Source organism: Oncorhynchus gorbuscha, linkage group LG09 (genome assembly GCF_021184085.1).
Source record: "Oncorhynchus gorbuscha isolate QuinsamMale2020 ecotype Even-year linkage group LG09, OgorEven_v1.0, whole genome shotgun sequence".
NCBI classification, from domain to species: Eukaryota; Metazoa; Chordata; class Actinopteri; order Salmoniformes; family Salmonidae; genus Oncorhynchus; species Oncorhynchus gorbuscha.
Window position 1 is genome coordinate 11,223,652 of NC_060181.1, and position 24,002 is coordinate 11,247,653.

Consider the following 24,002-nt stretch of genomic DNA (forward strand, 5'->3'; position numbering starts at 1 on the left):
GTTCCACCATTGGGGGGCCAGAGCAGCGAACAGTTTTGACTGGGCTGAGCGGGAGCTGTACTTCCTCAGTGGTAGGGAGGCGAGCAGGCCAGAGGTGGATGAACGCAGTGCCCTTGTTTGGGTGTAGGGCCTGATCAGAGCCTGGAGGTACTGAGGTGCCGTTCCCCTCACAGCTCCGTAGGCAAGCACCATGGTCTTGTAGCGGATGCGAGCTTCAACTGGAAGCCAGTGGAGAGAACGGAGGAGCGGGGTGACGTGAGAGAACTTGGGAAGGTTGAACACCAGACGGGCTGCGGCGTTCTGGATGAGTTGAAGGGGTTTAATGGCACAGGCAGGGAGCCCAGCCAACAGCGAGTTGCAGTAATCCAGACGGGAGATGACAAGTGCCTGGATTAGGACCTGCGCCGCTTCCTGTGTGAGGCAGGGTCGTACTCTGCGGATGTTGTAGAGCATGAACCTACAGGAACGGGCCACCGCCTTGATGTTGGTTGAGAACGACAGGGTGTTGTCCAGGATCACGCCAAGGTTCTTAGCGCTCTGGGAGGAGGACACAATGGAGTTGTCAACCGTGATGGCGAGATCATGGAACGGGCAGTCCTTCCCCGGGAGGATGAGCAGCTCCGTCTTGCCGAGGTTCAGCTTGAGGTGGTGATCCGTCATCCACACTGATATGTCTGCCAGACATGCAGAGATGCGATTCGCCACCTGGTCATCAGAAGGGGGAAAGGAGAAGATTAATTGTGTGTCGTCTGCATAGCAATGATAGGAGAGACCATGTGAGGTTATGACAGAGCCAAGTGACTTGGTGTATAGCGAGAATAGGAGAGGGCCTAGAACAGAGCCCTGGGGGACACCAGTGGTGAGAGCGCGTGGTGAGGAGACAGATTCTCGCCACGCCACCTGGTAGGAGCGACCTGTCAGGTAGGACGCAATCCAAGCGTGGGCCGCGCCGGAGATGCCCAACTCGGAGAGGGTGGAGAGGAGGATCTGTTGGTTCACAGTATCGAAGGCAGCCGATAGATCTTGAAGGATGAGAGCAGAGGAGAGAGAGTTAGCTTTAGCAGTGCGGAGCGCCTCCGTGATACAGAGGAGAGCAGTCTCAGTTGAATGACTAGTCTTGAAACCTGACTGATTTGGATCAAGAAGGTCATTCAGAGAGAGATAGCGGGAGAGCTGGCCAAGGACGGCACGTTCAAGAGTTTTGGAGAGAAAAGAAAGAAGGGATACTGGTCTGTAATTGTTGACATCGGAGGGATCGAGTGTAGGTTTTTTCAGAAGGGGTGCAACTCTCCCTCTCTTGAAGACGGAAGGGACGTAGCCAGCGGTCAGTGATGAGTTGATGAGCGAGGTGAGGTAAGGGAGAAGGTCTCCGGAAATGGTCTGGAGAAGAGAGGAGGGGATAGGGTCAAGCGGGCAGGTTGTTGGGCGGCCGGCCGTCACAAGACGGACACTCCACCTTCCTGCCCTCTGGGAGAGAGGAGGAGAGGGAGGAAGAGGACGAAGAGGAAGGGAGAGAGGAGGGAGGGGCATGGGTAGCAGGCTGCAGGAGCGGCTGGCGAGAGAGAAGCTCCTTGAAGACAGAGTTCATCTGTTTATTGATGTCTTGAAAGAGAGAGAGGGAAGGGAGAGAGAGGGGAAGGGAGAAAGAGGGGGAAGGGAGAGAGAGGGGGAAGGGAGAGAGAGGGGAAGGAAGAGAGGGGGAAGGAAGAGAGGGGGAAGGAGAGAGAGAGGGAAGGGAGAGAGAGAGGGAGGGAGAGAGGGAAGGAAGAGAGGGGGAAGGGAGAGAGAGAGGGAAGGAGAGAGAGAGGGAAGGGAGAGAGAGGGGAAGGAAGAGAGGGGGAAGGGAGAGAGAAGGGGAAGGGATAGAGAGGGGAAGGAAGAGAGGGGGAAGGGAGAGAGAGAGGGAAGGGAGAGAGAGGGGAAGGAAGAGAGGGGGAAGGGAGAGAGAGAGGGAAGGGAGAGAGAGGGGGAAGGGAAGAGGGGAAGGAAGAGAGAGGAAGGGAGAGAGAGGGGAAGGGAGAGAGAGCGGAAGGGAGAGAGAGGGGAAGGGAGAGAGAGGGGAAGGGAGAGAGAGGGGAAGGGAGAGAGAGGGGGAAGGGAGAGAGAGGGGAAGGGAGAGAGAGGGGAAGGAAGAGAGAGGGGAAGGAAGAGAGAGGGGAAGGAGAGAGAGGGGGTAGGGAGAGAGAGGGGGAAGGGAGAGAGAGGGGGAGGGAGAGAGAGGGGGAAGAGAGAGAGGGGAAGGGAGAGGGAGGAAAAGAGAGAGGGGAAGGGAGAGAGAGGGGGAAGGGAGAGAGAGGGGAAGGGAGAGAGAGGGGGAAGGGAGAGGGAGGGGGAAGGGAGAGAGCGAGGGAAGGGAGAGAGAGGGGGAGAGAGAGAGAGAGAGGAGGAAGGAAGAGAGAGGGGAAGGGAGAGAGAGGGGTAAGGGAGAGAAAGGGGAAGGGGAGAGAGAGGGGGTTGGGAGAGAGGGAATGGAGAGAGGGGGAAGGGAGAGATAGGGGGAAGGGAGAGAGAGGGGAAGGGAGAGAGAGGGGGAAGGGAGAGGGAGGGGGAAGGGAGAGAGAGGGGAAGGGAGAGAGAGGGGAAGGGAGAGAGAGGGGAAGGGAGAGGGAGGGGGAAGGGAGAGAGAGAGGGAAGGGAGAGAGAGGGGAAGGGTGAGAGAGGGGGAAGGGAGAGAGAGGGGGAGGGGAGAGAGAGGGAAGGGAGAGAGAGGGGAAGGGAGAGAGAGGGGGAAGGGAGAGAGAGGGGAAGGGAGAGAGAGGAGGAAGGGAGAGAGAGGGGAAGGGAAAGATGTTTGAGTGGCCTCAGACCTACAGTATCCAGCCCCACCTATATCTCCAAATGAAACACCTGCACATCTGCAATGCTTCAAATGAACTATCTGCAATACATTTCTTTGAATGTATTTAATTTCAGCCTTCTCCATGGCGCATAACCAAAAATAAGTTATTCTCCAGGTACCGGTCCTGCTCTCTGCCTCACACTGTCAAAGGTATGCCTACGCTCCAGAGATTCCTGAGAGAGAGACAGAGAGAGAGAGGGGGGAGACAGAGAGAGAGAAAGGGAAAAGGAGAGAGGGGGGGGGAGAGAGCACGAAAGAGGGGGAAAAGGAGAGCGTGAGGAAGGGGACAAATTAGAGAGAGAGAGAGAGGGAGGGTAAAATGAGAGAGAGGGAGAGAGAAAGAGGGGGAGAGAGAAAACAATTGCTGATGTGTTTTTGGTACATTTCAGGTGTGTGTGCGTGCACGTGCATGGAATGTCCTACCCTGTGTTTTGGTGTGTCATGGAGGAGAGGGGGATCTTTTGGAAGGGGCTTTCACTGCCCTCTGTCTCCCAGGCAACGAAGCACTGTCACTGTTCACCCGCAGCCTGTCAAACACACACACAGACCTTTATTAGTTCTTGATGTATGCAGTTAGACCCTCACAAGGCTCACTAGCATGTGCACGTGTCTTCAGAGTGCACGTGTGTGTGTACCGTGTCGTGTTCTCAGTCAGAAGCTCTTCTGAATCCAGGTTTCCGGTGCCTCCTCCTCTGCCCTCCTCTGCCCTCCCTCACTCTGCCCTCCTCTGTCCTCCCTCGCTCTGCCCTCCTCTGTCCTCCCTCGCTCCGCTCTGCCCTCCTCTGTCCTCCCTCACTCTGCCCTCCTCTGTCCTCCTTCGCTCCGCTCTGCCCTCCTCTGCCCTCCTCTGTCCTCCCTCGCTCTGCCCTCCTCTGTCCTCCTTCGCTCCGCTCTGCCCTCCTCTGTCCTCCCTCGCTCCGCTCTCCTCTGTCCTCCCTCGCTCCGCTCTGCCCTCCTCTGTCCTCTGTCCTCCTTCGCTCCGCTCTGCCCTCCTCTGTCCTCCCTCGCTCTGCCCTCCTCTGTCCTCCCTCGCTCTGCCCTCCTCTGTCCTCCCTCGCTCCGCTCTGCCCTCCTCTGTTCTCCCTCGCCCCACTCTGCCCTCCTCTGTCCTCCTTCGCTCCGCTCTGCCCTCCTCTGTCCTCCCTCGCTCTGCCCTCTGAACTCCCTCGCTCCGCTATGCCCTCCTCTGTCCTCCCTCGCTCCGCTCTGCCCTCCTCTGTCCTCCCTCGCTCTGCCCTCCTCTGTCCTCCCTCGCTCCGCTCTGTCCTCCTCTGTCCTCCCTCGCTCCGCTCTGCCCTCCTCTGTCCTCCCTCACTCTGCCCTCCTCTGTCCTCCCTCGCTCTGCCCTCCTCTGTCCTTCCTCTGTCCTCCCTTGCTCTGCCCTCCTCTGTCCTCCTTCGCTCCGCTCTGCCCTCCTCTGTCCTCCCTCACTCCGCTCTGCCCTCCTCTGTCCTCCCTCGCTCCGCTCTGCCCTCCTCTGTCCTCCCTCGCTCCGCTCTGCCCTCCTCTGTCCTCCTCTGTCCTCCTTCGCTCCGCTCTGCCCTCCTCTGTCCTCCCTCGCTCTGCCCTCCTCTGTCCTCCTCTGTCCTCCCTCGCTCTGCCCTCCTCTGTCCTCCCTCGCTCCGCTCTGCCCTCCTCTGTCCTCCCTCGCTCCGCTCTGCCCTCCTCTGTCCTCCCTCGCTCCGCTCTGCCCTCCTCTGTTCTCCCTCGCTCCACTCTGCCCTCCTCTGTCCTCCCTCGTTCCGCTCTGCCCTCCTCTGTCCTCCCTCGCTCTGCCCTCCTCTGTCCTCCCTCGCTCTGCCCTCCTCTGTCCTCCCTCGCTCCGCTCTGCCCTCCTCTGTCCTCCCTCGCTCTGCCCTCCTCTGTCCTCCCTCGCTCTGCCCTCCTCTGTTCTCCCTCGCTCCGCTCTGCCCTCCTCTGTCCTCCTTCGCTCCGCCCTCCTCTGTCCTACTACCACCATCATTACTTCTACTACTACCACCATCATTACTACTACAACTACCACTATCATTACTACTACTACTACCACCATCATTACTACTACTACTACCACCATCATTACTACTACTACTACTACAACTACCACTATCATTACTACTACTACTACCACCATCATAATAATAATAATAATAATAATAATATATGCCATTTAGCAGACGCTTTTATCCAAAGCGACTTACAGTCATGTGTGCATACATTCTACGTATGCACTACTACTACTACTACTACCATCATCATCATTACTACTACTACAACTACCATCATCATTACTACTACTACAACTACCACCATCATTACTACAACTACTACCACCATCATTACTACTACTACTACCAGCATCACTACTACTACTACCATCATCATTACTACTACTACAACTACCACCATCATTACTACTACTACTACCACAATCATTACTACTATTACCATCATCATTACTACTACTACCATCATCATTACTACTACTACTACTACTACCACCATCATTACTACTACTATCATCATTACTACTACTACTACTACTACCACCATCATTACTACTACTACTACTACTACCATCATCATTACTACTACTACAACTACCACCATCATTACTACTACTACTACCACAATCATTACTACTACTACCATCATCATTACTACTACTACTACTACCATCATCATTACTACTACTACTACTACCATCATCATTACTACTACTACTACCATCATCATTACTACTACTACTACTACTACTACTACTACTACTACCATCATCATTACTACTACTACTACTACTACTACTACCATCATCATTGCTACTACTACTACTACCATCATCATTACTACTACTACTACCATCATCACTACTACCATCATCATTACTACTACTACTACCATCATCATTACTACTACTACCATCATCATTACTACTACTATCATCATTACTACTACTACTACCACCATCATTACTACTACTACTACCACCATCATTACTACTACTACCACCATCGTTACTACTACTACCACCATCATTACTACTACAACTACCACCATCATTACTACTACTACTACCACCATCATTACTACTACTACTACTACAACTACCACTATCATTACTACTACTACTACCACCATCACTACTACTACTACTACTATCATCATTACTACTACTACTACCACTATCATTACTACTACTACAACTACCACCATCATTACTACTACTACTACCACAATCATTACTACTACTACCATCATCATTACTACTACTACTACCACCATCATTACTACTACTACCATCATCATTACTACTACTACCACCATCATTACTACTACTACCATCATCATTACTACTACTATCATCATTACTACTACTACTACTACTACCATCATCATTACTACTACTACTACTACCATCTTCATTACTACTACTACTACTACCATCTTCATTACTACTACTACTACTACCATCATCATTACTACTACTACCATCATCATTACTACTACTACAACTACCACCATCATTACTACTACTACTACTACCATCATCATTACTACTACTACTACTACCACCATCATTACTACTACTACTACCACCATCATTACTACTACTACAACTACCACCATCATTACTACTACCATCATCATTACTACTACAACTACCATCATCATTACTACTACTACTACCACCATCATTACTACTACTACCACCATCATTACTACTACAACTACCACCATCATTACTACTACTACTACCACCATCATTACTACTACTACTACTACTACAACTACCACTATCATTACTACTACTACTACCACCATCACTACTACCACCATCATTACTACTACTACTACTACTACCACCATCACTACTACTACTACTACTATCATCATTACTACTACTACTACCACTATCATTACTACTACTACAACTACCACCATCATTACTACTACTACTACCACAATCATTACTACTACTACCATCATCATTACTACTACTACTACCACCATCATTACTACTACTACCATCATCATTACTACTACTACCACCATCATTACTACTACTACCATCATCATTACTACTACTATCATCATTACTACTACTACTACTACTACCATCATCATTACTACTACTACTACCATCATCATTTACTACTACTACCATCATCATTACTACTACAACTACCATCATCATTACTACTACTACTACCATCATCATCACTACTACTACTACTACCATCATCATTACTACTACTACAACTACCACCATCATTACTACTACTACTACCACCATCACTACTACTACTACCACAATCATTACTACTACTACTACCACCATCACTACTACTACTACCACCATCATTACTACTACTACTACCACAATCATTACTACTACTACCATCATCATTACTACTACTACTACCATCATCATTACTACTACTACTACCACAATCATTACTACTACTACCATCATCATTACTACTACTACTACCACAATCATTACTACTACTACCATCATCATTACTACTACTACCATCATCATTACTACTACTACTACTTGTTAAGTGACTGTCCCACTGGATGTCATAAGGTGAATGCACCAATTTGTAAGTCGCTCTGGATAAGAGCGTCTGCTAAATGACTTAAATGTAAATGTAAATGTACTACTACCATCATCATTACTACTACCATCATCATTACTACTACTACTACTACTACCACCATCATTACCACTACTACCACCATCATTACTACTACTACTACCACCATCATTACTACTACTACAACTACCACCATCATTACTACTACTACTACCACCATCATTACTACTACTACTACCACCATCGTTACTACTACTACTACCACCATCATTACTACTACTACAACTACCACCATCATTACTACTACCATCATCATTACTACTACCATCATCATTACTACTACAACTACCATCATCATTACTACTACTACTACCACCATCATCATTACTACTACTACTACCACCATCATCATTACTACTACTACTACCACCATCATCATTACTACTACTACTACCACCATCATCATTACTACTACTACTACTACTACCACCTTCATTACTACTACTACTACTACCATCATCATTACTACTACTACTACCACCATCATCATTACTACTACTACTACTACCATCTTCATTACTACTACTACTACCATCATCATTACTACTACTACTACTACCATCATCATTACTACTACTACTACTACTACTACCATCATCATTACTACTACTACTACTACCATCATCATTACTACTACTACTACTACTACTACTACTACTACTACCATCATCATTACTACTACTACTACCATCATCATTACTACTACAACTACCATCATCATTACTACTACTACTACCATCATCATTACTACTACTACTACAATCATCATTACTACTACTACTACAATCATCATTACTACTACCACTACCTCCCTCCCTCTCCCTCCCTTTCCCCCTCCCGCACTCCCTCTCTCCCCCTCCCCTCTCTCCTCCCTCCCCCTCTCCTCTCCCCCTCCCTCTCTCCGTCCCTTTCTCTCACTCTCTCCCCCTCTCCATTCCTCCCTCCCTCTCTCCCTCCCTCCCTCCCTCTCTCTCTCTCTCCCTCTCTCTCTCTCCCTCTTCCCCCTCTCCCGCACTCCCCCTCTCCCTCCCTCTCTTTCCCCCTCCCTCCCCTCTCTCTCTCCCCCTCCCTCCCTCCCCCTCTCTCTCTCTCCCCCTCTTTCCCCCTCCCACCCCCTCCCCCTATCTCTCTCCCCCTCCCTCCCTCCCTCTCCCCCTCCCTCCCCCCCTCCCCCTATCTCTCTCCCTCCCTCCCCTCCCTCCCCCCTCTCTCTCTCTCCCTCTTTCCCCCTCCCACACTCCCTCTCTCCCCTCCCTCCCTCCCTTTCTCTCTCTCTCTCCCCCTCCCTCTCTCTCCCTCCCTCCCCCTCCCTCTCTCCCTCGTATTTCTCTCACTCTCTCCCCCTCTCCATTCCTCCCTCCCTCTCTCTCTCTCTCCCTCTTCCCCTCCCGCACTCCCTCTCTCCCCCTCCCCCTCTCCCCCCCCTATCTCTCTCCCTTCCTCCCTCTCTCCCCCTCCCTCCCTCCCCCTCCCTCCCCCTCTCCCTCTCCCCCTATCTCTCTCCCTTCCTCCCTCTCTCCCTTCCTCCCTCTCTCCCCCTCCCTCTCTCCCTCCCTCCCCCCTCTCTCTCCCTCTCCCTCCTCTCTCTCTCTCCCTCCCCCTCCATCCCTCTCTCTGTCTTTCCCTCTCTCTCCCTCTCCCCCTCCCTCCCTCCCTCCCTGTGTGACCAACAGATTAATATCTGTATTCCCAGTTTATGTGAAATCCATAGATTAGGACCTAGTGAATTGATTTAAATTGACTGATTTCCTTTTATATAAATTGTAACTCAGTAAAATCATTGAAATTGTTGTATGTTGCGTTTATATTTTTTGTTCAGTGTAGATATGCTTTTAGTTTAAGTTGAGAACAATAGCATTTGTAGGGTATTTGCACCACCTGGTGCACATGGAGGGAGCTTGCAGCTGTAGTGGTATCTGAGGAACGACAACTGCTAGAGTGCTAGGGGCACTCTATTACTATTTGAGAAAGTCCGGTCACACAAATTTCCCAAAAGGTCTGGATGGAATTTATCAGCGTAGTAACAAAATCCCCACCTCGCAACCCATGCGACCCTAAACTGTTCACACCCCTCTTGTTGGCAGAGAGAAAATGTTGCAGTTTCTACACATTTTGCCATGTGGCAGAGATTTAAAAAACAAAACGATTTAAGGCATATTTTCTGCAATGCTAGGCATTCTGCCATGTCTCATGTGTGTTTATATGATACAAGCGGTCGAAAGGGAGGGGGGGGCATATTGACTACGTTCTGGGTCCGGGTCCGGTCCGCGGGCCGCCAGTTTAGTATGACGGTACTAACTAGGCCAATGTGGGGAATGTAGTCATGTGATGTCTTGATGATAAACAGTCAGTGAAGCCACAACCGAATCCCGAAGACGGTTTTTGGATATGCAGTCTTGGTGATTCAACTGTAGCCTGGCTAAGTTTAAGTTAAGTTAAGTGAGTTAGGTTAAGTTGTTAAGTAGGTTTTTGAAGTAAGTGAAGTTGATTTTGGTGTGGTTCATTGTGAGAGGTAGGGGATGATGATGGGTGTCACCAGTGACAGTGTGACTTGTGGATTCACTTCCGGTCACCTCCTGAGTGTAAAAGGGAAAGGGACCTGTTTTTAGTGCACATACGCTGGGTACGAGTACTGAGTCAATATGCAGGGGCACATACGTTGGGTACGAGTACTGAGTCAATATGCAGGGGCACATACTTGGGTACGAGTACTGAGTCAATATGCAGGGTCACATACATTGGGTACGAGTACTCAGTCAATATGCAGAGGCACATACGCTGGGTACGAGTACTGAGTCAATATGCAGGGGCACATACGTTGGGTACGAGTACTGAGTCAATATGCAGGGGCACATACGTTGGGTATGAGTACTGAGTCAATATGCAGGGTCACATACGTTGGGTACGAGTACTCAGTCAATATGCAGAGGCACATACGCTGGGTACGAGTACTGAGTCAATATGCAGGGGCACATACGTTGGGTACGAGTACTGACTCAATATGCAGGGGCACATACGCTGGGTACGAGTACTGAGTCAATATGCAGGGGCACATACGTTGGGTACGAGTACTAAGTCAATATGCAGGGGCACATACGCTGGGTACGAGTACTGAGTCAATATGCAGGGGTACGAGTACTGAGTCGATATGCAGGGGTACGAGTACTGAGTCGATATGCAGGCGTACGAGGTAATTGAGGTAGATATGCACTTATAATTAACTATTTAGCAGTCTTCTGGCTTGGAGGTAGAAGCTGTTCACTGTCTTGTTGATTCCAGACTTGGTTCATCGGTTGCTGTGTGGTAGCGGAGAGAAACGTCTGACTTGGGTGGCTGGAGTCTTTGACAATTTTTGGGCCTTCCTCTGACACCGCCTGGTATAGAGGTCCTGGGTGGCAGGGAGCTTGGCCCCAGTGACGTACGTTAAGGTAGTGACAGCTGTGTGTGTGTGTGTGTGTGTGTGTGTGTGTGTGTGTGTGTGTGTGTGTGTGTGTGTGTGTAGGAGATGTTGGTCTCTGGTCATGTCATTTAGCCATATAAGGCATGTCCCTTTGGCCAATCCCAGGCAGCGACCCCACCCTGCCCAATCAGATAGCTGACACCAGGCCTCCTCATTACCCCCTTCTAACAGCATCTTTTGACTGTTTATCTTCTGTGTCAGACACAAGATAAACAGTTGTGGCAATGTTTTGTATGACCAAAAAGTGTAATAATAATTATCAACAAGATCACAACACCTGGGTTCTGCTGCTATCACCCAATGTGTTAGTCTATTACATAATTTGACAAATGATGGATATATAGGCCTATTGTTGCTACATTTAGTTGGCTATCAATGGTGCAGAGGCCAAACAGGGTTTCAGGTAGCATGATGTGTCAGATTATGTCTAGCCGTGTCTAGGCAGGTGATGCCCTTCAGGTGAGGTGCTCCATTTTGTCGCATATCGGGTTCTGGTCACCTTTCAAGTCCAAAATTCTACCCGGTCACCCACACGCACCCTGCAGACCGCAACCGCGCATGCGCACCCACTGTTTAAAGACCCCCCCAAGTCATCTGCTACAGAAAAAACACATTCCACTGTTAGCCAATCTGCGACGCAGCTCAAGGACTGTCAAAGGGAGGCCATAACAGCAGCTGGCAAAAATATTGACAGTTTATCAAGCAACGAAACTCGGGATTTGCTGTTTTTGTGACCATAGCTGAGTAACACCGGTTAGGATTGGAAGGTGCAGCCGAGCTAGGGTGTAGTGAAGTCGGGGGGAGAGGAGGAGGAGGAGGGTCCGGACAGGAGAAAAACAAAGATGTCTGTGTAGTTCAACTAGGCAAATCCCAGCGACCTGTCTGAACATCTCTCTTGATTTTTTTTCTCCAAAACTGACACGTCCCTCCCGGAGGTCCAGTGGATAGCGAGTTGGCAACAGGAGAGAGGAAAAAAACGTTTACCGACCAGCCGAACCGGGCCGTTATGAACGGCCGCTCATGCGCTGTCACGGCAAATAACTGCGACTTGACAACACAAAAAACATCTCTGACGGGTTGTTTTGTTCTAGCTAGACGAGGACAGGAGTGTTTTTGTGAGCTTGTTAGCTATAGCATGTAGCTAGCTGAATATATTCGTTAAAACTGCCACAGTCAACAACGCTACATTTCTATACGAAAACGACCATTAAAAAAAAAAAAAAATATATTTTTGGAAAATTACTAAAAACGTCCGTTTGTTAAAATTCAACGCGTATTGCGCAACATTGCTTACTAAACTAGCTAGCTAACTAGCTAACTCACTAGCTAACGTCCATTCCGGCTGTCCTGGCTCTCCCTTGCCGAGCCTGGGGTCGCTAAATCTGCCAGCTCGCTAACAGGTCGCTCGATTCCGCCTGACAACCACCATGTCCTCGATGGAAGAGCGTGGTGAGGTGGGCGTCGCGGCGGCTCCAGGCTCCTCAGGCGGCCTGGGGGTTGGTGCGGTGGGGGCAGCTCTGGAGACTGTGGTCGGTGGGCCGTCAATGCAAGAGGAGGTGGGCTTCCGAAGAGGAGAGGGACTCGGGCCCGATTCGGACCCGGACGAGCCGCCGCCCAAGAAGCGGATGAGATTGCCGGAGGGAGAGTCGGGAAAGCTGGAAGAGAGGCTGTATTCAGTGTTGTGCTGCACGGTGTGTTTAGATCTGCCCAAAGCCTCCGTTTATCAGGTAAATGCTGTCAAACATCTGTCCTGGCCTACCAACTGTGTCCCACCTGTCAATATTAGCCAGCGAGCTAACTAACTTCGTATTAAATAGACCCAAATAACATGTCTATTTAGCTTCACAGGTTATGAATGTCAGGCATGAAGTAGGGGTTGAGGAAAATCTGTAAGCCTACTGATCAGCACCTGTCGTGGGCTGTAACGTTAGCTAGATGGGTGAAGAGCGGATGTTGGGCCCAGGGACGCAGGCTAGCCGCTAGCTCAGTGGGTACCGTGTTCAGAAGGGTTAGCCAGTGCTCAGCGCTGCACAGAGAAATGATGACCTATAAATAATACCGGTAGACAGTACTCAGCGCTGCAAAAGAGATGATCTATAAATCCTCAGGATGTAGGTGTTCAAAATGGCACCTGAGCCATTTCTATTCAGATGTGCCAATAAGACATGAACACCTGCAGATGTCTGTTCTGCACATTGATTATCCCAGGCTAACCACCCTAGGAAATAGGAAAGCCCCAAGATATCACCTTACACAGAGTGAACTGCTCTCATGCCCTCAAATAACCACGAGATGCTCTTCCCCACCCCAAAGCAAATGAGCATATTAACACTGATTTCTAAAGACTCATGTCAACAGTATGGACACACCAGACACACCTACATTAACCCTTTCCTCTCTTCTCTACAGTGCACCAACGGTCACCTGATGTGTGCTGGTTGTTTCATCCACCTGCTGGCTGACTCTCGTCTGAAAGAGGAGCAGGCCACGTGTCCTAACTGCAGGTCTGTACACGCACACACAGTTTACAGATGCACTTGAATTGACTGAGTGAGTAATTGATATATGTAAAATATTTTAAATTGTTGCATGGTGCGTTTTTATATATTTTTTTGTTCAGTGTATAATTGGTTGATTGAGTGTGCCCCATCTTTCTCCCCCCCCCCTCTTTCTCTCCCCCCATCCCCTCAGGTGTGAGATCACCAAGTCTCTGTGTTGTAGGAACCTGGCTGTAGAGAAGGCTGTGAGTGAGCTGCCCACAGACTGTCCCTTCTGTCTCAAACAGTTCCCTCGCTCCAGCCTAGAGAGGCACCAGAAAGAGGAGTGTCAAGACAGGTACACACCTCATTGGTACACACACTAACACACACACACACATACACTAACACACACACTAACACTAGTGCTGAGCGATTAGTGTTTTGAGGTCGTTTTGGTTCTATAATTTTTTTTAAACATTAAATTAATTATGTGGGTTGAATTCTGTAACAACACAGAATATAACAATTAATAAGAGTCCCATGATGATAGTGACGGCCCATTACTGCTTATTAGTGATAATTTATTCATATTTCGAGCTGCTGTCTGACAATATCAACATTTTAGTAGTTCTTCAAAGTAAATAAGGCATACTTTTATGACTGCTGAATACCAACTATCAATCACTTAGATCATGTATTTTCAGGTAAAGATACCCGGTGAAGCAACGGCTGCTCTCGATTGCACCGTCTTCTGTCTATTCCGTAGCAGGTGTAAAAGAAACACACACACCGGACCAATAGGTGCTCAATGGATTATGGTCATTGTAGTTAGTTACCACGTTTTCTTTGTTAAACTATGTATAATATTGGCCTGTTGGAAACTACAACTTCCTGCTACATCTCACAGTTCAGGCTGGATCTGACTTATCTCTAGAGAAACTGCAATGTGTGCATTGAGCTCACGGGAAAAAAATGAACAAAATTAAAATAATTCAATTACTTGTTAAAAAGAAATAGGGGGTCCCGGATGGCGCAGTGGTTAAGGGCGCTGTACTGCAGCGCCAGCTGTGCCACCAGAGACTCTGGGTTCGCGCCCAGGCTCTGTTGTAACCGGCTGCGACCGGGAGGTCCGTGGGGCGACGCACAATTGGCCTAGCGTCGTCCGGGTTAGGGAGGGTTTGGCCGGTAGGGATATCCTTGTCCCATCGCGCACCAGCGACTCCTGTGGCGGGCCGGGCACAGTGCGCGCTAACCAAGGTCGCAAGGTGCACGGTGTTTCCTCCGATACTTTGGTGCGGCTGGCTTCCAGGTTGGATGCGCGCTGTGTTAAGAAGCAGTACGGCTGGTTGGGTTGTGTATCGGAGGACGCATGACTTTCAACCTTCGTCTCTCCCGAGCCTGTACGGGAGTTGTAGCGATGAGACAAGATGGTTGGATACCATGAAAAAGGGGTCATTTTAAAAAAAAACGATGAATAACCAATATTTTAGTTAATCGCTCAGCAATAACACACCCTACCAGACAACACCTGCAATAGGGTCAATGACAGAACCAGCAGAAATTACACAGCCGGTCCCAAATCATTCTTACCCCCCCCCCCTTGGCCCTAACCCCTCCATGTTTGCAGATCTGTAGGGTGATGGCTTTAAGCGATGCACTCCCATGATTGGCCCTAAACTCCCACTTCCTGATGTGTTGCCAGGGTGACGCAGTGTAAGTATAAGCGGATTGGCTGCCCATGGAAGGGACCGTTCCACGAGCTACCGGCCCACGAGGAGGAGTGCTGCCATCCCACCAAGACTGGCACAGAGCTGATGGGCATCCTGGGGGAGATGGACCAGAGCCACAGCAGAGAACTAACCCTTTACAACTCTATATTCTCCCTGCTCTGTTACGAGAAGATAGGCTTCACAGGTAGGCTAGGTACACACTGTCACACACACAGTACCTTACTTCAACACTGTCAAAAAAAAACTACCTTACTTCCACACTGTCAAATCAAATTACATTTATTTATAAAGCCCTTTTTACATCAGCAGATGTCACAAAGTGCTATACAGAAACCAGCCTAAAACCCCAAACAGCAACAATGCAGATGTAGAAGCATGGTGGCTAGGAAAAACTCCCTAGAAAGGCCAGAACCTAGGATGAAACGTAGAGAGGAACCAGGCTCTGGTGGCCAGTCCTCTTTGGCTGTGCTGGGTAGAGAGGAACCAGGCTCTGGTGGCCAGTCCTCTTCTGGCTGTGCTGGGTAGAGAGGAACGAGGCTATGGTGGCCAGTCCTCTTCTGGCTGTGCTGGGTAGAGAGGAACGAGGCTATGGCGGCCAGTCCTCTTATGGCTGTGCTGGGTAGAGAGGAACCAGGCTCTGGTGACCAGTCCTCTTATGGTTGTGAGGGGTGGAGATAACAGTACATGGCCATTAAGGCCAGATTGTTCTTCAAGATGTTCAAACGTTTATAGATGAGCAGCAGGGTCAAATAATAATCCCAGTGGTTGTAGAGGGTGCAACAGGTGGGCACCTGTGGAGTAAATATCAGTTGGCTTTTCATAGCTGAGAAATCAGAGGTCAAGACAGCGGGTACAGTAGAGAGAGAGGGGGTCGAGAACAGCAGGTACAGTAGAGAGAGAGGGGGTCAAGACAGCGGGTACAGTAGAGAGAGAGGGGGTCGAGAACAGCAGGTACAGTAGAGAGAGAGGGGGTCGAGAACAGCAGGTACAGTAGAGAGAGGGGGTCAAGACAGCAGGTACATTAGAGAGAGGGGTCGAGAACAGCAGGTACAGTAGAGAGAGGGGGTCGAGAACAGCGGGTACAGTAGAGAGAGGGGGGGTCGAGAACAGCAGGTACATTAGAGAGGGGGTCGAGAACAGCGGGTACTGTAGAGAGAGAGGGGGTCGAGAACAGCAGGTACATTAGAGAGGGGGTCGAGAACAGCAGGTACAGTAGAGAGAGAGGGAGTCGAGAACAGCAGGTCCTAGAAAAGGTAGCACATCCAGTGAACAGGTCAGGGGTTCCATAGCTGCAGGCAAAACAGTTAAAACTGGAGCAACAGCATGACCAGGTGGGCTGGGGACAACCACGAGGCATCAAGCCAGGACATCCTGAGGCATGGTCCTAGGGCTCAGGTCCTCGGGCTAAGGTCCTCCTAAAGAGAGAGAGAGATGGGAGAATGAGAGGGAGCATACTTATGTTCCCACAGGACACCAGAATTTCACCAGACAGGACAGACTGACTCTATCCCCCCGGCACATACACTATACAGCATAGATACTGACACCAGAATTTCACCAGACAGGACAGACTGACCCTAGCCCCCCCGGCACATACAGTATTACAGCATAGATACTGACACCAGAATTTCACCAGACAGGACAGACTGACCCTAGCCCCCCGGCACATACAGTATTACAGCATAGATACTGACACCAGAATTTCACCAGACAGGACAGACTTAGCCCCCGGCACATACAGTATTACAGCATAGATACTGACACCAGAATTTCACCAGACAGGACAGACTGACCCTAGCCCCCCGACACATACACTATACAGCATAGACACTGGAAGCTGAGATGGATGGACGGACGGGTGGTCTGACGATAACCTCAGACAGGGCCAACCAGACAGGATATAACCCCACCCACTTTGCCAAAGCACAGCCACCACACGACTAGAGGGATTCCAACAGATCACCATCTTACCACCCGGAGACGAGGCCGAGTATAGCCCACGAAGATCTCCCATGAAGATCTCCTCCACCGCATGAGTCCCACCAGACAGGAAGATCATGTCAGTGACTCAACACACATGTTGAGTATAGCGAGGAAAAGCCTTGCATGATGTGACGCACCCCTTTAATGGGTACGCCATGCGAGAGCACTAGTAAGCCAGTGACTGAGCCCCTGTAACGGGGTTTAGAGGCAGAGAATCCCAGTGGAGAGAGGGGAGCCGGCCAGGCAGAGACAGAAAGGGCGGTTCGTCGCTCCAGTGCCTTGCCGTTCACCTTCGCACCCCTGGGCCAGACTACATTCAATCATAGGACTGACTGAAGAGATGAGTCTTCAATAAAGACTTAAAGGTTGAGACCGAGTCTGCGTCTCTCACATGGGTATTCAGACCATACTATAAAAATGGAGCTCTATAGGAGAAAGCCCTGCCTCCAGCTGTTTGCTTAGAAATTCTAGGGACAATAACGAGGCCTGCGTCTTGTGACCGTAGCGTACGTGTGGGTATGTACGGCAGGACCAAATCGGAGAGATGGGTAGGAGCAAGCCCATGTGATGCTTTGTAGGTTAGCAGTAAAACCTTTACATTTTGTAAATTATAAATATGTTTTATTATTGTTGACCGTGAAATCAGACCTAGCCTCAACAGGAAGCCAGTGTAGAGATTCTAGCAGCTGTGTAGAGATTCTAGCAGCTGTGTAGAGATTCTAGCAGCTGTGTGGAGATTCTAGCAGCTGTGTGGAGATTCTAGCAGCTGTGTGGAGATTCTAGCAGCTGTGTGGAGATTCTAGCAGCTGTGTTTTAGCACTAACGGAAGTTTATTTAATGCTTTATCCGGGGAGCCGAAAAGTAGAGCATCGCAGTAGTCTAATCTAGAAGTGACAAAAGCATGGATTTGCTTTTCTGCATAATTTTGTTTTACAAAAAGTTTAGTGTTTTTGCAATGTTACGAAGATGGGGGGAGCTATCCTTGAAATATGTTCGTCCAATGAGAGATCACGGTCCAGAGTAACACTGAGGTCCTTCAGTTTTATTTGAGACGACTGTCCATCCATCAAGATGAATTGTCAGATCCAACAGAAGATCTTTCTTTCTCGGGACCTAGAACTAGCATCTCTGTTTTTGTCACATTTTCTGCCATCCACTTCCTTATGTCTGAAACTCAGGCATCCAGGGTAGGCAATTTTGGTGCTTCACCATGTTTCATCGAAATGTACAGCTGTGTTGCATCCGCATAGCCGAAAAAGTTGATACTGTCTTTCCGAATGACATCACCAGGATGTAGAATATATAGTGAAAACAATAGTGGACCTAAAACGGAACTTACATTTGATTTGTCAGAGGATAAACCATCCACAGAGACAAACTGATATCTTTCTGACAGTTAAACTCTAAACCAAGTAAGAACTTGTCTGTGCAGACCAATTTTAGGGTTTCCAATCTTTCCAAAAGAATGTGGTGATCGCTGGTGTCAAGAGGAGTCTAGAAGCACGAGGACCGATGCAGAGCCTTGATCTGGGCTCAGGTATTTTCTAATCTTCCAGGATTATGAGGGAAAACATTTAGATCCAGAATGTTTATATCCACCAGGCTAAACTAGATCCAGGGTATGACTCTGGCAATGCGTTGGTCTGGCGGACATGTTAGACACAACCCACTGAGTCAATGATGGCTCCGAAAACCTTGTTGGATTGGGTCTGTGTCACTAAACAAACTTGAATATTATCTGCCCTGACTACAAGGTTCAGGGAGCTCAGTAAGGAACACTGTATATGGCTCAGGAGGCCTGTAAACGGTGGCTATAACAAATGATTGAGGAGGCTGTGATACACGCAGTACTTGACTTCCACAGTTCGGTCTGTCGCGGTCACGGAATTTCATCAGCTGGTGATTGTCAAGCAAATAACTGTCTGTCTCACGGTAATTGACCGTTAATTAACATATTTAGCATCTCCTAGCTTCCACACACGGATGCAGAACTTTGGAACATCTACATTTTTTTTAAAGTCTAATGAATCCAAGTAAAACAGCCTACACCTTCACAATAAATCCATTATTTATTTTAGACAGGTCTAAAGAAACATGATATGAAGGAAATGTAGTCTATTTCAGAAGAACAGAATACTCTGAGTTGTCCTTATGTTAGGTCCTGATCTGGCTATGGCATATGGCTGTGGGCTACACTAGATCGTTTAACAGACAAGATTTGCTTAGAATTCCGTGGCATTATTTTATATTATGAAGAATTAAAGTTGAAAAAAAGAGCTGAATAAAATGTTATTTTCTCCTTACGATTTGAGGAATTGCGCACATGCGGCTATTCTGTGTTGAGCGGTTAACAAAGAAATATGTCCTACTATCTGCTTAATTTAGAGTTATTAATGTGACTTTGTTCTATAAACGTTGGGCTATATGTTTAGATTGTTAATACATTGTAAGGCTGCATGACGTGACTCATGAAAAAAGTTGCTTGAAAGGCAGGAGCTCTGATTTGTTTTTTTTTTACAGACTGTACACACTTCATCAGTCTCTCATTCACAATTTGACAAGCACTTGATAATGCCTCAAATTTCACGGCGGCATACCCTTTGGCCGTAATGCACCCTAAAAAAAAACAGGCCTTTTGCGGCCAGTCCCATTGTGCCCTCGGCCCGGAGTCCTGCGTTGTGCCCTCGGCCCGGAGTGCTGCGTTGTGCCATTTCTCCCCGAGAAACTCAGGTGCTCACGTGCTGCTTATGTATGCCAATTAGGCTCTAAACCCCTTGTAAGTGGATTAATGTGCTTCATTTTAAGAAGTTATTTGGCCACTTTAGTTGTTATACAAACCTTATCAAAACATATAGGCTTTATGGGCTAGACTACATGAGGTGTGTCACTATGATTTGAAAAATTTGCCAAAAAAAAGGCAGTTTCTTACGCTGGGCATTGTTCACAAGTGATGATATATAATTCAGAAGTGATAGGCTAATGTTGTCACCCATCACACTATTCTTGATTTAATATTGTCTTTACATATACTATATAATATATATAATTCAGAAGTGATAGGCTAATATTGTCACCCATCACACTATTCTTGATTTAATATTGCCTTTACATATACTATATAATATGTGACATTTGTTTTGATTTAGAATGGACCATTATCATGCACCTGTCTCAAAACAGGAAGCAGGAAAAAATACATGTCATCTATGCACTTAGATAGTGAATGAAGAACCCTTTTCCCCTGGTTCATTTTCATGCCAGTCAGGTTTGGCTATACTCCTGTTGTAAAGAGAAGCAATGTGCTTAACATTAGGAAAGTTGAGAAATATAGTTGGCCTAGCCTATAGAAAGCTGATGGGATCCTCCTCTTTTTAAGAGGCCATCACTCTGTTTTCTCACAATTGCATAGCCTATAGAAATGTTGCGCAACATGAGCTCATGTTCTCTCATGAAGTGTTTGATAAGATTTTCCATTACATTTGCATTGACGTCAGAGTGATTTAGAGGGAGTGCTGAGAACCAGGCAGTTAGCAAGGTTGGTCGGCTACTAATGACCATCAGCAGCATCAGAGTTTGGAGAAGACTAATTACCGTGACTAAACGGCCACGTGACATTTGACTGCCTTCATGACTCGTGACCGCCGGTGTGGCGGTAATGCGGTCACCGTAACAGCCCTAATCCACAGTACACACTGTCAAACACACATACACACACGTGGATTGGGATATGCTCTGCATTGCGTCCAACAACAACATTGACGAATACGCTGATTCGGTGAGCGAGTTTATTAGAAAGTGCATTGACGATGTTATACCCACAGCAACGATTAAAACATTCTCAAACTAGAAACCGTGGATTGATGGCAACATCCGCTGAAACTGAAAGCGCGAACCACTGCTTTTAACCAGGGCAAGGTGACCGGAAACATGACCGAATACAAACTGTGTAGCTATTCCCTCCGCAAGGCAATCAAACAAGCTAAGCGTCAGTATAGAGACAAAGTAGAGTCGCATTTCAACGGCTCAGACACGAGGTATGTGGCAGGGTCTACAGTCAATCACGGATTACAAAAAGAAAACTAGCCCTGTCACGGACCAGGATGTCTTGCTCCCAGGCAGACTAAATCACTTTTTTGCTCGCTTTGAGGACAATACAGTGCCACTGACACGGCCCGCTACCAAACCTGCGGACTCTCCTTCACTGCAGCCGACGTGAGGAAAACATTTAAACGTTTTAACCCTCGCAAGGCTGCAGGCCCAGACGGCATCCCCAGCCGCGCCCTCAGAGCATGCGCAGACCAGCTGGCTGGTGTGTTTACGGACATATTCAATCAATCCTTATCCCAGTCTGCTGTTCCCACATGCTTCAAGAGGGCCACCATTGTTCCTGTTCCCAAGAAAGCTAAGGTAACTGAGCTAAACGACTACCGCCCCGTAGCACTCACTTCCGTCATCATGAAGTGCTTTGAGAGACTAGTCAAGGACCATATCAACTCCACCCTACCTGACACCCTAGACGACGCAACCACACTGCACACTGCCTTTAACCCATCTGGACAAGAGGAATACCTATGTGAGAATGCTGTTCATCGACTACAGCTCAGCATTTAACACCATAGTACCCTCCAAACACGTCATCAAGCTCGAGACCTTGGGTATCATCCCCGCCCTGTGCAAATGGGTCCTGGACTTCCTGACGGGCCGCCCCCAGGTGTTGAGGGTAGCTAACATCTCCACCCCGCTGATCCTCAACACTGGGGCCCCACAGGGGTGTGTTCTGAGCCCTCTCCTGTACTCGCTATTCACCCATGACTGCGTGGCCACGCACACCTCCAACTCAATCATCAAGTTTGCAGACGACGCTACAGTGGTAGGCTTGATTACCAACAATGACGAGATGGCCTACAGGGAGGAGGTGAGGGCCCTTGGAGTGTGGTTTCAGGAAAATAACCTCCCACTCATTGTCAACAAAATAAAGGAGATGATCGTGGACTTCAGGAAACAGCAGAGGGAACACCCCCCTATCCACATCGACGGGACAGTAGTGGAGAGGGTAGAAAGTTTTAAGTTCCTCGGCGTACACATCACAGACAAACTGAATTGGTCCACCCACACAGACAGCGTTGTGAAGAAGGCGCAGCAGCGCCTCTTCAACCTCAGGAGGCTGAAGAAATTTGGCTTGTCACCAAAAGCACTCACAAACTTATACAGATGCACAATCGAGAGCATCCTGTCGGGCTGTATCACCGCCTGGTACGGCAACTGCTCCGCCCACAACCGTAAGGCTCTCCAGAGGGTAGTGAGGTCTGCACAACGCATCACCGAGGGGGGGCAAACTACCTGCCCTCCAGGACACTTACAGCACCCGATGTTACAAGAAGGCCATAAAGATCATCAAGGACAACAACCACCCGAGCCACTGCCCGTTCACCCCGCTATCATCCAGAAGGCGAGGTCAGTACAGGTGCATCAAAGCAGGGACAGAGAGACTGAAAAACAGCTTCTGGCCATCAGCTCAAGGCCTTCAGACTGTTAAACAGCCACCACTAACATTGAGTGGCTGCTGCCAACACACTGACTCAACTCCAGCCACTTTAATAATGGAAATTGATGTAAAAAATGTATCACTAGCCACTTTAAACAATGCTACCTAATATAATGTTTACATCCCCTACATTACCCATCTCATATGGATATGTATATACTGTACCTATATCATCTACTGCATCTTTATGTAATACATGTATCACTAGCCACTTTAACTATGCAACTTTGTTTACATACCCTACATTACTCATCTTATATGTATATACTGTACTCGATACCATCTACTGTGTCTTGCCTATGCCGTTCTGTACCATCACTCATTCATATATCTTTATGTACATATTCTTTATCCCTTTACACTTGTGTGTGTGTATAAGGTAGTAGTTTTGGAATTGTTAGTTAGATTACTCGTTGGTTATTACTGCATTGTCGGAACTAGAAGCACAAGCATTTCGCTACACTCGCATTAACATCTGCTAACCATGTGTATGTGACAAATAAAATTTGATTTGATTTGAGTATCTGACTTCCAGGACAATAATTTAAATCTGTCTGAAAAGACCAGTCACACACACAGAAAACATGAGTCTTTCCCCATCTCTCTCCCCTGTCCAGAGGTCCAGTTCAGGCCGTACCGGACAGATGACTTCATCACCCGTCTGTACTATGAGAGTCCTCGTTTCACCGTGTTGAACCAGACCTGGGTACTGAAGGCCAGGGTCAACGACTCTGAACGCAACCCTAACCTCTCCTGCAAACGCACCCTCTCCTTCCAACTCATCCTCAAGAGCAAGGTACACACACACACACGCTCGCTCTCGACTCGCTCTCGCTCTCTCTAACGTTCACCCTCTTCCTTCTAGGTGAACTCGGCTATAGAGTGTTCCTTCCTGCTGTTGAAAGGTCCGTACGACGACGTGAGGATCAAGCCTGTGATCCACCATCACGCGTTCAGCAACGACACCAACGAGACAGACTACGTTCCCCTGCCCATCACCGACTCTGTGGAGTGTAACAAACTACTGGCCGCCAAGAACATCAACCTACGACTCTTCATCTTCCAGATCCAGAAATAGACAGACGAGGAGGAGGAGGAGGAGGAGGAGGAGGAGGAGGGAGAGGACCGGGAGAGACGTGTAGAGGACGTGAGGGAGAGAGAAGTTTGAGTTTAAAGTGAGACACCACTGATACCTCTTTACACACACACACACACACACACACACACAGCCCACTAGACCACATATTGAGAGAGTTAGGGAACCCCACCATTTCAGGTGCTGCTTTTAGTGTTGCTTTGGAGACCGGATGGTGTTGCTAGGGGAA

The 24,002-nt window shown here is 48.3% G+C and overlaps 1 protein-coding gene across 2 annotated transcripts; it reads left to right on the plus strand.

Annotated features, from left to right (window-relative positions):
- The first annotated feature begins 11,000 nt into the window (after positions 1-11,000).
- On the plus strand, positions 11,001-23,785 carry LOC124043163 (cysteine and histidine-rich protein 1-like). Of its 2 annotated transcripts, none has more exons than XM_046361418.1 (6): positions 11,001-12,666; positions 13,349-13,443; positions 13,631-13,774; positions 15,122-15,342; positions 23,295-23,473; positions 23,543-23,785. In XM_046361418.1, the coding sequence occupies exons 1-6, from the start codon at positions 12,367-12,369 to the stop codon at positions 23,753-23,755; spliced, it is 1,152 nt and encodes a 383-aa protein (XP_046217374.1). In that variant the 5' UTR covers positions 11,001-12,366; the 3' UTR covers positions 23,756-23,785. The 2 variants fall into 2 exon arrangements, with proteins under 2 accessions (XP_046217374.1, XP_046217375.1); XM_046361419.1 differs by having other exon boundaries at positions 11,007-12,666; positions 15,122-15,333.
- Positions 23,786-24,002: the final 217 nt, after the last annotated feature.